Source organism: Gavialis gangeticus, unplaced genomic scaffold, assembly GCF_001723915.1.
Source record: "Gavialis gangeticus isolate Ggan-Ray unplaced genomic scaffold, GavGan_comp1, whole genome shotgun sequence".
Taxonomy (NCBI): Eukaryota; Metazoa; Chordata; order Crocodylia; family Gavialidae; genus Gavialis; species Gavialis gangeticus.
Window position 1 is genome coordinate 7,882,001 of NW_017729016.1, and position 13,116 is coordinate 7,895,116.

Genomic DNA, 13,116 nt, shown 5'->3' on the forward strand with positions numbered 1-13,116 from the left:
AGCTTGTTGCAGCCCCAATTCCTCCCTCCCCCATGCCTCTTCCCTCCCTGTCCCCCAACCCCAACAGACTTACCAGCTGGAGGCAACTGTCAGGTGCCTGTTTAGTCTATGGCCGAATCTTTTTCCCGTGCTTTTCCTAATTGATTCGGATGCTTCGAATTGATTTGGAGCTTTTACTTGGTCTCCCGATTTGATTTGGAGATTCGGTCCCCGAACTGAGCCGAATCTCCTCCAAATCGAATCAGTTATTGAAGCTTCACACAGCCCTAATATGTAGTCTTTTTGATTCACATGTACAGATTAAGTCTAGAAAACACCAGTACAATCATGTACTCTGATCTTCTAATAGCACAGGGCCAAAAAATTTCACCCACTCATGAAGGTTCTTGCATCAAGTCCAGCAACTCGTAGCTGACTTGCAGGTTGTCTTTGAGAGACACCCAGCTTTGTGTGAGGAATTTACCAGATCCCTGAGGAATCTCTTGTAGCAATTAAGCAAACGCAGGGGGTTGTGTGTGCTCCCAGGAGCTTTCATCGTCTGTCCTTGCCCAGCCTCTTGTCTTTTTATGCCTCGTTGGACATTGGCTTCAGCTTCTGGTCCTGTCATCAGTATCAGCCCTCATCACCCATTTGTTATGTTTTCAAACAAGTGCTTGTACACTTTCTCCTGTGCTACCCCCAGGCATGGGAAGGGCTTCTGACGGACATCATGGAATCTATGTCATTGTCATCCTTCAAATCCCTCTTTAACTCTTTTGCCATGTTGCCTGCAAGAAACCTGATGGTGACTAGACAGCAGAATATTGTGACCACTGCTTTTCATGCTGGACATTGACTTTATGGCACCACCTGTTCACCCAGTTTTAAGCTCTGAGAGGGTGAACTACCATCTTCTAACATGTCCATCTAGTGTCTAATGTGTCCATCTAGTGTCTTGCGTGGTGAAACCGTACACCCAAGGGACCTAGGGGCACTGCTGCAGTGCAACAATACTATATTTTCTCACATATAACCCACCCCCTTCCCCCCAGACCCAGCCGTGGAAAATTGGGTTGCACATTATATGCAAGGAAAAAGGCTTTCCACAGGTTAGCAAATTTGGCAGGGAGAGGGGGGCTGGGGGTAGAGCAGTGGCAGCATTAAATACAATGACTGGTCATGTGGTTGGCAAAATGTAGCTCCTCTGCCCTGCACGATGTTTGCTCTCTAGCGCTAGAGTACTGCACTGGCGCTAGCATTAGCGTGGTGCTAGCATAGTCTGGCAGTGATATAATTGAAAACCTCCAAATACGTTTAGTTCTGGAAAAATAAAAATGTTCCCATCCTGTTCTGCCCACTTTTCTTTCCCTTCCCCCCCTCCCCCCGGGGAGAAAGAGTAGAGGGCAGCAGGATGCTGAAAACCAGTAGGCCATTTCTTGTAAAAAAAAAAACAAAAAATAAACCCCAAAATAAAACAAACCAAAAAACACTTCAGCAAGAGATGCAGCAGAGTCTAGGTCTCTGTTACATTACTGCTATTCTGTCAATGCTGTGCTTTCCTACCTGCTCCATACCATTCCTGGAACAACTCTGGTGGCCTTGCTGAAACATGTCAAGGGATACACACACAGTGGGAAAGCACAATCTACCTTACCTTTCCTTTAATGTTGCCAACAGAAATACTAATAGATTTAATAGCAGCTATTCATTTTTAGTTTTCATGTTAATCCCTGTAGACGGTTTTAGTGTTTATAAGTCCTAACTTGCACCACCAGGAAACATTTGTGTTTACTTGAGCTGTGCTATTTTAATATCTGATATTGAACATTTTATCAATGGATGCTGAGGACTCTCTGTCACTTCAGAATTTAAATCAAGACCAGTTATCTTTATAAAAGATGTCTCGGCTGATCCAAGACATTATGGGTTTTATAGAACCTCTTAGTGAAATTCTGTGGTTTATCTTATACATGATGTCATCATATCCCTTCCAGCCATAAAGTCCATTAAGTGGTCTGCCCCTGAGCTGATCTCCCAGAGTTATCAACAGAGGACATATGTCTCTTCATATGACACAATCAGGGAGCAAACTCTCAGCATTACAACACTAAACACTTTTGTGTTGGACTGGAATTCTTTTGTCACACTGATTCACTGACTTGCTGTTATTTTGTGCTGGTAATGTTGATAGGCCAGGCCCTGTAGAGCTTTCTCTTGTGGATTCATCTTGGTGCATAAAAACAAATGGCTAAAAGTAGTGAGCTAACTTGATGGTATTGGGAACAGCCTATATCAGGGGTTCCCAAAGTTTTATGCTGTGGCCTGGAAGTGGCCGCAGCCCAGCAGTCACAGCCGACTGCGGCTGGAAGACAGGTATGGATATCCCCACACCCTGGGCTGGGAGTGGGCCAAACCCTGCGGAAGGAGCTGCGGCCCCTCCTCCCGGTTTGCAGCCACTTCTGGTCTGGCAGCCAACCCGCTGTGGGCCAGGTATTGAGAACCCCTGGCCTCTATAATACAGTCCTCTAGGGCCACTGTAGATAAATCAGACTGAGGAGAGATCATTGAAGCTGAAATAGGCAAGAGAAGAGTGTGCTTTTAAAAGGGTAAATTGTAAAACCAGCCATGAGAGGCCTGGAGAGGAGCATCTTTCCTGACTGTGAAAATGCACACACAAATAGAGCCCTGCTTTGAAACTGTAAATGCTAAGTGAAAGTTTTTTTATTTCAATTTGAAGATGCTGACCTATAACCTGAGTAAAAAAAAGTTTGAAGAAACAGTGCTGAAAAGTGAGCTGTGTAGGAATGGCTAGAAACCCATTGTTAACACATGCACGCTCATAAGCAGCACAGGGCAGGGCAGGCACAGCAGAAATTCAGTTCCTTGCAGGAGGAGAGACTGTGTGCTAATACACACGAAAGGCTTACAAATCCAGTGAAGTTGCTAGACCAGTTTCATTTGGAAAATAGGCTCTGGACTGAAACCTTGAGCATGCGATTGCACCTGAATGGGCAGTGTGTTGTCACTAGTATGTCTGTGAACAGATTTTCTTGAATGAGCTGTGGATGAAATCAAACTTTGCGTTGTGGTTGAATCAGAACCGACAGAGCCAGCTAGTCTTTATTTAGGGCTATACTGTGATCACAGGGAGAATTCTGTACAGCAAGGGGAATCCCCCACTTGTCTGTTTCAAAGGATTTCTCGGACTCTCTAAGTTTACAAGCATATTTATACTTAAGACAGAGAGAGAGAGAGAGAAAAAAATACGACCTTGGACAGTAAATCACTGATCTAACACACACATAGACATATAGGCAGTTTACTTAAAGAAGAGTGAAACATTGTGCTTATAGAAATAGTTATCAGTTTCTGGTTTCTCAGAGAGAAGAATAAACTTAACATCCGTGCACAGGGTAATATATCGCAGATTCCTTATCTCAGAACATTTAACTGAAATAAGCAGTATCAGCACTTCTGGTCTCTGTCTGTTTTTCTAGTCAAGTAGGCCAGAAGCCCAACTAAATCTACTACCACAGAGCCCTTTGCAAGGCTTTAGTATGGGCCAGCTATAAAGAATCCAGGTTTATTTAACATTACAAAAGAGCCTATATCTGAAACTTGGGAAATGTCCAGCTGATCAGTAGCATGATGACTACTCACCCAGGCTCATCATGGCCAACAAAATGATTGCCAGCAGTTGCATGAACACATCGCTGCCTTTAAATTGCTATTCTGTCACACAAGAAGCTGAAGATTCAGGGGTGTATGAACTGAAGCACAGCTGTTTTCAGAGCTATTACTCTTTTGGCAGAGTAATAGCGGTAGGTGTTAGTTTAGCTGTTCTCGGGTCAGACATTATTTTGTGGAGCATGAAGGCAGTCAGCTGTTCACAGAACTCAACTGCAATTTGTGTTTTATGCTGTAAGTCTGTTGGGGAGTTGTATCAAACCAGTTGAATGCATTTGTATTTTCAAAGTCTAACTGTTTAAGCTGATTTTAAAGGACTTAAAAGACTCCTTTTTTTGTTGCGTTTGCATTTTGAAGACTTACTTTTACACCACTTGAGCTGTACATATTATTCAGTTTGGGGGTTTGGTCTAGAACTTTTTAAGTGGCTTCTTCCAAAGGCACGGTCTGGCTGACAGGAAACAGGTTAGTTGTCACTAGCATGCGTGCGGAGTTCTCTCCAGTGTCCGCACGGCTTCTGAACTCTTCTTTGTGAGGCAGGGCAGACTTCTCCAACTCATCCTCCATGGCTCAGTAGCCAAGTTAGCCTATGACTCCTCTTGTGCAAATGATTCTTATTGTGGAGATAAGTAGCACCGTTAGGCTCTCCAGAGGGGCCTGTTTGTGTTTCTAAGAGACTGTTTTGATGGCTTCAGTAGACGTTTTTGATGGAAACGGTGGTAACTTCTTTATTTTGTGTTTTATTTTTTTTCTGGCTGTAGCTGTTGATACCTCTGCCACCCATAGTCAAATGCTTTAGAAATCTGTATTGGTCCACCGGAATAATGAAATATAATGTTTTTTTAGACAATAGTTTTTAGCCGTTTCCAATGTGGCTAAAGAGCAGCAAACTTGAGCCTCTGTTACTGGCCAGTATTGGAGGCTTTTTGGGAACTGAATAGAAAATGATCTTATAGGTAAATTACTTTGGGTATTTTGTAATGGAAAATCAGGCTACTGAGAGAGGCTTTCATACATCTGTGACAGCACAGCTGATGGCTTTGGTGTAGTTGTTATGACATTTGGTAAATAGAGGATCTGTCCAGGAGGTTGGTTTGCTGATCCCATTACAGTATCAGAAACTGTCATCTTCTCCATGGCCTAAAAACCTACCATCCATTTTTTTCTTCTGCTTTTAATATACATTCTGTTTAACTTGGTGGCTTGGTGAGGCTGGATGTGTGAGTCCTTTACCCCTGGGTAAGTGGATGGTTGAAGCAGGGAGGGACCTGCTTCAGGCAGGGGGTTGGACTAGCTGGCCTTTGGAGGTCCCTTCCAGCCCTGTTTTCTGTAATTGCAAAGGACACGTGGAAGGAAGGAAATACCAGAGTTCCATGAGCAATGTAGCCCACTGCACCCAGGGACCAGTGGTCCTTATTCCATGATGGGACTTCTAGCAGCTTGTCAAGGCATTTCATTACATAAAGCCTCCATTTGCAGTGCTGCCTAACCCAGCTTCCCTGTAAGAATACACCTGGGTTTGGAATGCTAGTCCTGAAGTCTCACTATTGCTTGTCGTTTTGTTTTCCACTTGAGTGCTAACTTTGGCCTCCTACTCTGGATTATGTCAATTCCAAATAAAAGCATAGGGTTATTCTGTGAATAAAATCACGTGTCTGTCCAGGCTAAAGCACTCCCTGCATGGGGCTACATGCTTGTCTAAACCAAACCACATGCAGATATGTTTTAAATTAACTTTGAAGAAGAGGGAGGTCTCCAGCTACTGCTTCTCACTGACCTGCCTTTGTAACAGTTTGTGTAGGCAATTCCACCCTCAGATCAGTAGATTCTTAAAATCCTGAAATGGAACTGCTGTGCTTTGACATCAAATTGGTGGCATTGATATTTATTTGCATTCGTGTTGGAGCTCAGGGAGTTGAGAAAAGGCAATATGAATGATTTTGTACAGACATGCCCCTGAGACTTTCTTTCCTTTTTCAGTTGGTCAGTATTGGTTCTTCCTATAACTACGGAAATGAAGATCAGGCTGAATTTCTGTGTGTTGTCTCGAAGGAGCTGCATAATACACCCTACGGCACAACGAGCGAGCCCAGTGAAAAAGCAAAGGTAAGTTTACTGAGCACTGGGGGAAGGAAACAGAAGATGCAAAAGCAGCTAGATGGGGCCTGATACTCCAAAAGAAAGTTTGGCAGACTTTGTTAAATATTTATATTTCCCCCAAGACTGGTTACAGTTCTGTTTCCATTGTGCAAGGCTATAAACCATACCAGTTAAAATAAAAGAGTCACCCCACCCAACAACCAGCATGTCTCTCATGTTACAGAACAAGAAATGTAAATGGAATATTTGTACTAGCCCTGACTTGCATACTGCCCTATCTGAGCCTTGGTGAACGTCTTCTGTTTTCAGTGGAGATTCTGAGATACCGTGCAGAAGAGCAATATTTCACCCTGACAGGAATGTTCTTTCAAATGAGAGTGAGGATGTAGCATATTGCACCTGAAGAACATGGTCACTTGCAAGAAGCTATAAAAGTATTTTTCCAAGTGAAGATACTTGCTTGCAGGGCAGTAGTTAGCCCACATCTCTCGGGGTTCCATTCAGTCCTCATTCCTCTGCATAATCAGCTCCACGGAGAGGTGGTAGCCGGTAGCAGGTCTCAGATGCATGGTTAGTTGGCTGCCAGAGGTAATAGTGATGGATGACACAACTGGATCATAGTTAGCCCTGCCCAAACGAAAAATGAACATACCGTTCCTCCTCTCTGTGTGCGCTGAACTATTTACATGGCACTAGGAAGACTCTAGGCTGGGAGATAGTTACACAAAAACCGGCTAGGCAAGCTAATCATCTTCTTCCAACAAAGTTTGTCATTCAGGTAAACATGTTTACAATTTCAGCTGAGAACAACCAGTAAAACACCAAGCTTTAATATTTGGCTTTCAGGAAATACACGGGAAGGAAAAAAATCCCACAAAACTGGTCTGGGACTTTCACTGCCAGTTGTGACCTGCTTACATTGTTCATTGTAAGCTCCTGTCTGCTGCATTTATTACCGTGTTCTCATGTTTCTGTGGCTTGATATCTTTAGTCATGCATGGCAGAAGACAGTGCTTTCGTGTGCAGAAATGCAGTGTGGCAATGTAGGATTCAAGTGAGACTTCAGTACATAAAACTTTCAGCATATTAAAACTATTTTTGGTTAATTTAGTAAAACGAGTGACTTCTGTTTAAATGCATCTCTGGCACAAGAGACACAAAAGAAGTTACAGAGAGTTAACATAGCCACAAAAAAATAGTGAACATGATTTAAATTTTAAGACCCTATACATGGGTCATCCTCCCTGAACAGATCTGCATGGCCAGAGCCACCTTTTTGCATTAAAGAAAATGAAACCCTCTGGATATGGGGCGGTGTAGTACTTAGGCAGCACATGCACAGATTGATGTAAAATGTGTTGTGCATTCTGTCCCTTGCTTTCCATCCGTTACCTTAGTTTGAGCTTTTCAGTACGGGAACTTAAATGTTGGTGTGTGCCACCATGAAAAAAATAGTAAAGTGGAACTCCTGAACACAGTGAAGATCTCTGCATGGCTTTTCAGTGATACGTCTGCAGCAGCATGCTTCTGTAGGGCCCAGGGCTTGACTGGACTCAATAAAAAATATCTAAAAGATTGAAGCAGACAGCCATCGGCTTCACCAGTGAGAGAGTCTAGAATTGGTACAGTGCAGCTCTTGCACTCAGACATTTGAGAGATGCCAAAATTTGCGCCCTGTTTTGAAATGAACAAGTTCGTAGATGGGCCCTGAGGAATTCTGTTGCTTCTTTAATGCTGAGGAATCTTGATTCACAGGGGAGCCCTGCACTGTGTGAAATGAGCAGAATGGGAAGTAGTTTGAGATCAGAATCAGGCAGGTTTAGACCTGATCTGAGGCCACAAATGCACATGAAGCCTTTTGCACTGAGTGCACATGCGTCTCGTTAGACAGCTGACAGATCTCTGTGGTTCCAAGCAAAGTAATTTCAGAAAGCAGGTGGGTGAAATAATGCCGAGATACAAGCAGAGCTCCATTCTTACGTACTGACTAACGCACATCAAACTGGAGTTTGTCAGGGTAGGAGAGCAGGGAGATTGCCAAAATGCAGCAGTAAGTTTGAAGATGAAATAAACTAGAATCCTTGGTATGTTCAGTGTGTGGCCTGTGTAGATGCAAAGAGGGGATATTTTTTCAAAGGAGTGTTGTGGATAGAGGAGTGGGGTGGGTTGTTCTTTTAATATTTCTTTTAAAATACATTGTGCTATGTTGAAGGGATGATGTATTTTGGTGAAGGGGTAGAGTTGCCTTAAACAAATACAGTCTTGGGTTTGGAAGGTATTGGGCATTTCTGATCATTTTAAATCATAACTAGTCCTTCGGGCCTGTTATCTTGAGAGAGATTTTTCTCAGCTCCATAATCTGCTAAATCAGTGGTGGCCAACCTTTTTGGCAGGTGCACAGCAAGTTATGCTCCCCCACCCTGGTGCTGCTCTGATCGCTGGTCCCAGAGGTGTATCTCATAGTTTTTTGCCCTGGGCTGGAGGAGTGGAGGCTGGGGTTGAGCCTTGGGCTCGGCAGGATGCTGCTGCAGGACCACAGCATTCCCTGAACCAAATGCCTGGAGCTCATGTGCCACACTGAAGCTCCCTGTGTTACTGTGGCACGTGTGTTATAGGTTGGCCACCTCTGCACTAAATAGTGTCTGGCTTGACCTTCAACATGTTTTCACTCCATTAAAACATGAACGCGGTGTCTGTCTGTACCAGCAGTTGTTAGGTGACTGACAGGAACTCTTGTGTCAAGGCTTTGAAAACTACTTATGTCAGTGCAGCCATGAAAGGTGCACCAAAATCTTGAATAATAGTGTTAATTCACAATGTAAAAAATCATATCTTAGGTGCAACACCAGCTAATTTAACTTCTCCACCTTTTTTCCTTCCTGGAGGTTTTTTATCTAGTGTTTTCTTCACACTTGGCATGGGTTATCTAGTTTGGGTAGAACAGAAAATAATAGCTTCCAAAGATATGAAAAAGGTTCCCCAGTGACATGTATTGTAAAGTGTTAACTTTTTTCTAAAGTGACACATTGCTAATACTGATCAGTACTCTGGGACCTCCAAGACACAGAAATGTCGTAAGGGAAGATTTGCTGACACGTAAATTGTCATAGTTAAATACCACACAGCATGCTTCATTATGAGATGTTGGACAGTGCTAGCGTATAGAAAACCTACAAAATCTTGTAATCTGAGATAGCTTTCACTAAGCGAACCTAGCATGTTAGAGCAGCCATCTCTTGCCTGCCCCCACCCCTCTGCCCACCAGCTGGCAGAACATGTCACCAGTGGGACTTTGGACACAGGAATTTGGTAGCAGGCCCTGCCCTTGCTCACTCTGCTGTCAAATTCCCAGCACCAGCAGGACTGCCGCCCAGCCAAGTAAAAAGGCTCCATGGGTTGGATCTGGCCTGTGGGCTGTATCTTGGACACCCCTGGCCTAGGTCAGAGAAACTAAGTAAGGAAAACAGCCTCCAAGGGCTCTGGCCAAGGGTATTTGCATTTTTTTAAATACAGTTTATATATTTTTTGCCATTTGGCTTTTGAGTTAGATTTCTGCCTAAGCTCAGTTTTAATCTGATTTCTGCCAGTTATAACTAGTTAAGTAAATTCCTCAGCTTTCGAGTGAAATGTAATAATGTGCAAATTCAGAAAAACAGCTGACCATCATGAGGAAACCAGCCTCCCTACCAACTTCGGGGTGTGCTGAGGAAGAGGTAGACAAGGTTATTTGGGTCAATCTGGTATCTTTTTATTAGACCAACTTAAATAGTTGGAAAAAAACAATTTAAGCAAGTTTTTGGGTTCAAAACCCCTTCATCAGGCTGAGGAAATGTCAGCAGTCAGTGTGTGCTCTTCCTGGATGGAACGAAAAGTAAAGAAGCCAGAGGCTGGGCTGGGCTGCATACGAGACAGGCAGTCAGTGAAGATGTAGATTGAGAAGGCAATGGGTGAGAGACAGGCTTGGGTGGAGGGAAGGGGGATGAAGAGGTGCCACTTAGCTGCTGTGTCATAGCTCAGATGCCCCAGTAACTTTTAATGTAGCTCAGGGAAGTGAAGTAACCTTTGAGGTGATGGCGTCACTATTTCAGTGGCATTAATGATAGCCAAGGTACAAAGGCAGATTGTTTCAAAGAATTCTCCATTCCCAAATCCCATTCTTTTCCATACCCACTTTCTTGACCTGCCTCTGGAGAAGATGTCTAGATCCTATTCCTGATGTTTGCCTCCAGAGCTAGGTTTCCAGGTGCTAGGAGCGTGCGCACACATGAAGCTGCTACAGAGCTCTCAGATTTCTGGTACCAGCTGTAGTGCTTTTGAAAAAACTGTCTCAACACATACTGTGCCTTTTCATTGTGTTGAATGACTGCTGTACTGCGTGGCACCATTAAGAGCTCCCCACTGATATATAGGACAGATAGGAAAATGGGTTTTCCTGCTGCTTATCTTTGTTCCTGCTTGAGATTGTCTGACTGATGTATGGATGATGGGGTCAACTTAAAAAAAGCCTCAAGTGCTTCAAACAAGTACTTCAAGTATAAGTGGATTGTACTTTGCCTTGGCTCTGACTCACTTGTAATTTTTCTTTTCCCTTCCTTTCTTTACACTTGCTGCATGCTGCATGCCGCTCAGAGCGAGGATGAAGAGACGGATTACGATATGAATGACTCAGATTAAGTGTAAATGTGATGGTGAGCACTAGCTGCTTTAGGACTTTACCCACATGCTTTCCACTGTCCCATCCAACCCCCACACCCCACCAGTAACATCCTTTGGCTAGCCCTGGTGTACTTGTCCCGTGGTCGTAGTTGCCTTTTTGCCTAGTATCAGGTGAAAAATAGTAATAGATCTAGAGTAGCATCTGTTGCATAGACGGTGATAACATAAGAAGACCTCTTCTGGCTTCCATGCTTTCTGTAATAAGTAACACTTCGGTTACTGGTTGCACTGATGGGTTCTGTTTTTTTCTCAAAGCTATTCTGGGACACGGAAAGTGTCTTATTTCCACTCTAGTGGCAAATATTTTTGGATAGAAATTGTTCTCTGCGGTTTCTTAATTACACTTCCTGAAGGTTTTTTTGGTCAACTATTTTGTATACAGAGGTGTGTAACAGAAACACATAGTACCATACCTTCACTAAATGGCTGGGTTGGCAATGTATTAATAGACTCATCCTTCTGAAATATAAATCAGCAAAGATAATCTTAACAAAATGCAAGATGGAGTTGGAAGCTCTGTATTCTGTCCTTGCTTAAGCCCCCTATGAATACAGGCAGGTCACGCGGTCATTGTGCTCCGGTCACTACATGTATAAAAGGGAAGAACCCACATGGGGAGCGGTCATCTTGTATTACTGTTTGGCGAACCTCCTGTAGAATGGGCTGTTAAAGTTCACATCACTTGTGAGAATGACGAAGGAGCAAACTTAGAGTTCTTAAAGCCGTGATCTGGAGGGACAACAAAGATTTCTGCAGAAAGTGGTCCCTTGTTCTGGTATTAGCTACATCTGTTCTGCTGCAAAGCTGTTAGAGACTGGACTCCCAGGTAACGCAAACTATAGTGAAAACACTGAAGTCAATGGAAGTTAAAGATGTTAATCCCATGGGATCATACTCCAGCTTCTCATCTGTACAGCTAGAAATACAGTCTTTATGCTGATTCCTTCAGTGCTGCTTGCACATAGATTAGAAAAGCTGTTTATCTTGAGGTGCTAAAATGTTCCAGAAGCAGACACAGTGTCACAGTGGCTGCTGCCAAGGTAGGAGAAATCTGCTGACCAGTTGCTTCCGATACGGTCATCTGCTTCAGGAGAATCTAATCCTTATGCTTAAATAAATAAATAGGCTTTATTGTCATAAAGAATATTCCAGATGTACATGAGCATGCACTCATGGACTCTGTCCACAGATGGGTCCAGTGCCCTGCTGCTTCATGAAGCTTCTCCGAGAGTGAAAGTGGACAAAGCATCTCTGCTTTCCCGCCTGTTCAGAATGCTTTGTGCAGCAGCGAACACAACAGGTATATTACTGCCCGGCCATGGTTTCAGGCCAGAGGTAGATACGAAAATGGAGTCACTGAGCAGGGACAGAAACATAATAGGAATCCCAACCTAATAGCAAGGAGGAAGGTGGTGGCTGCCTCAGGCAGTTCCTTTCCTCCTACCCATGTAAGTCTAGAGGCTTAATCTGTTGGAAATCAGGTGCCTAGTAAAATTTCCAGGCCCTGTTAATGAGGGAAGGTGAGGCTCGAGAGGGCAGGGAAACGATGTGGGAAAAGAGCAAGAGAGTGGTGAGGTAAGATGGGGATGATGCACACTGCTGCAGGAAAGAGAAGATGAAGTGAAGCCAGGAAAGGAATGGCAAAAGCAAGAGAAGTAAGTGTGGACTGTATGGTGCCCTGGTTTGGAATTATGCATTCTGCAGAAGGTTGTCCTTGGGTTGCCTCTCCATGTTCCCGGCTGTGGGATGCATTGTCTCATAGATTGCTAGGGGCTGGAAGGGGCCTTGTAGATCATCAGGTCCAGGCCCCCTGCACTAGGTAGGAAAAGACAACTGGGGTCAAGTGACCCCAGCGAGGTGACTGTCCAGTCTCGGTGCAGCTCTGAGGTGTGGCCAGTATGTATGTGGTAACTTCAGAAGCGGAGGGGCTGCCACCTGGGAGCATGCAGTAGCTCTTCTAGAGCCAGTGTGTCTTCAGCAACGGGCCTTAGATGCATCCTAGTTGCAGAACTCTGTCAGGCTGCTGATGGAGCACCATATGCACTTCTGTGCAGTGTTGTTCTGCACCTGTCTTCAAGATCTGAGGCCCAGTTTGACAAAGCACCGAGGTCCCTTTTTACTGGAATTCCTCATCCCACCTTCCTGAATGAGACTACTGATTGCCTGTGGCAGAAGTTGGCCTATGCAGAGGCTCCTCAAAGGAGAAAGGACTTGGATCTGAAGAGCTAGTGGAAGGAATTCAGGTAGCCAGGTGCAGGCCCCTTTGTCCCCTCACCCTGGGGGTGTCCAGGAGAAGTGATGAGGAAGGACGTGGCAGCGGAAGCGTGGTGGTGAGGGACCCCGCGGTCTAGGTGCAGCTGTCTGACTAGTACTTGGGCAGTGCGCTTCAGGAGTGGGAATATGCAGAGTCCATTTCAAGGAGTCTCAGTTACAAGGAAGCTTTTTTCCAGGGTGATGTAATTTGCCCACACAAGCTAAACTAATAAAAAACAGATTGAACCCAATCAACCTTTGTGTGCAGATGCTCCAGGCTGGAAGTATGATGCTAAATGGATTAAACAAGTTCATTACTACGTCTTTAAAGGAATGCCACTCCTGTGCAGAAACGAACTCTGGAATTCATCACGTGATTTA

At 44.2% G+C, this 13,116-nt stretch overlaps 1 protein-coding gene across 2 annotated transcripts in view; it reads left to right on the plus strand.

Moving 5' to 3' along the window:
• PDPK1 (3-phosphoinositide dependent protein kinase 1) overlaps positions 1-13,116 on the plus strand; it is a 112,893-nt gene that overhangs the window by 93,440 nt on the left and 6,337 nt on the right. For both annotated transcript variants that reach the window (XM_019512807.1, XM_019512809.1), the window contains one exon: positions 5,647-5,772. In XM_019512807.1, the coding sequence (XP_019368352.1) occupies positions 5,647-5,772 (126 nt within the window). The remainder of the gene's footprint in view (positions 1-5,646; positions 5,773-13,116) is intronic.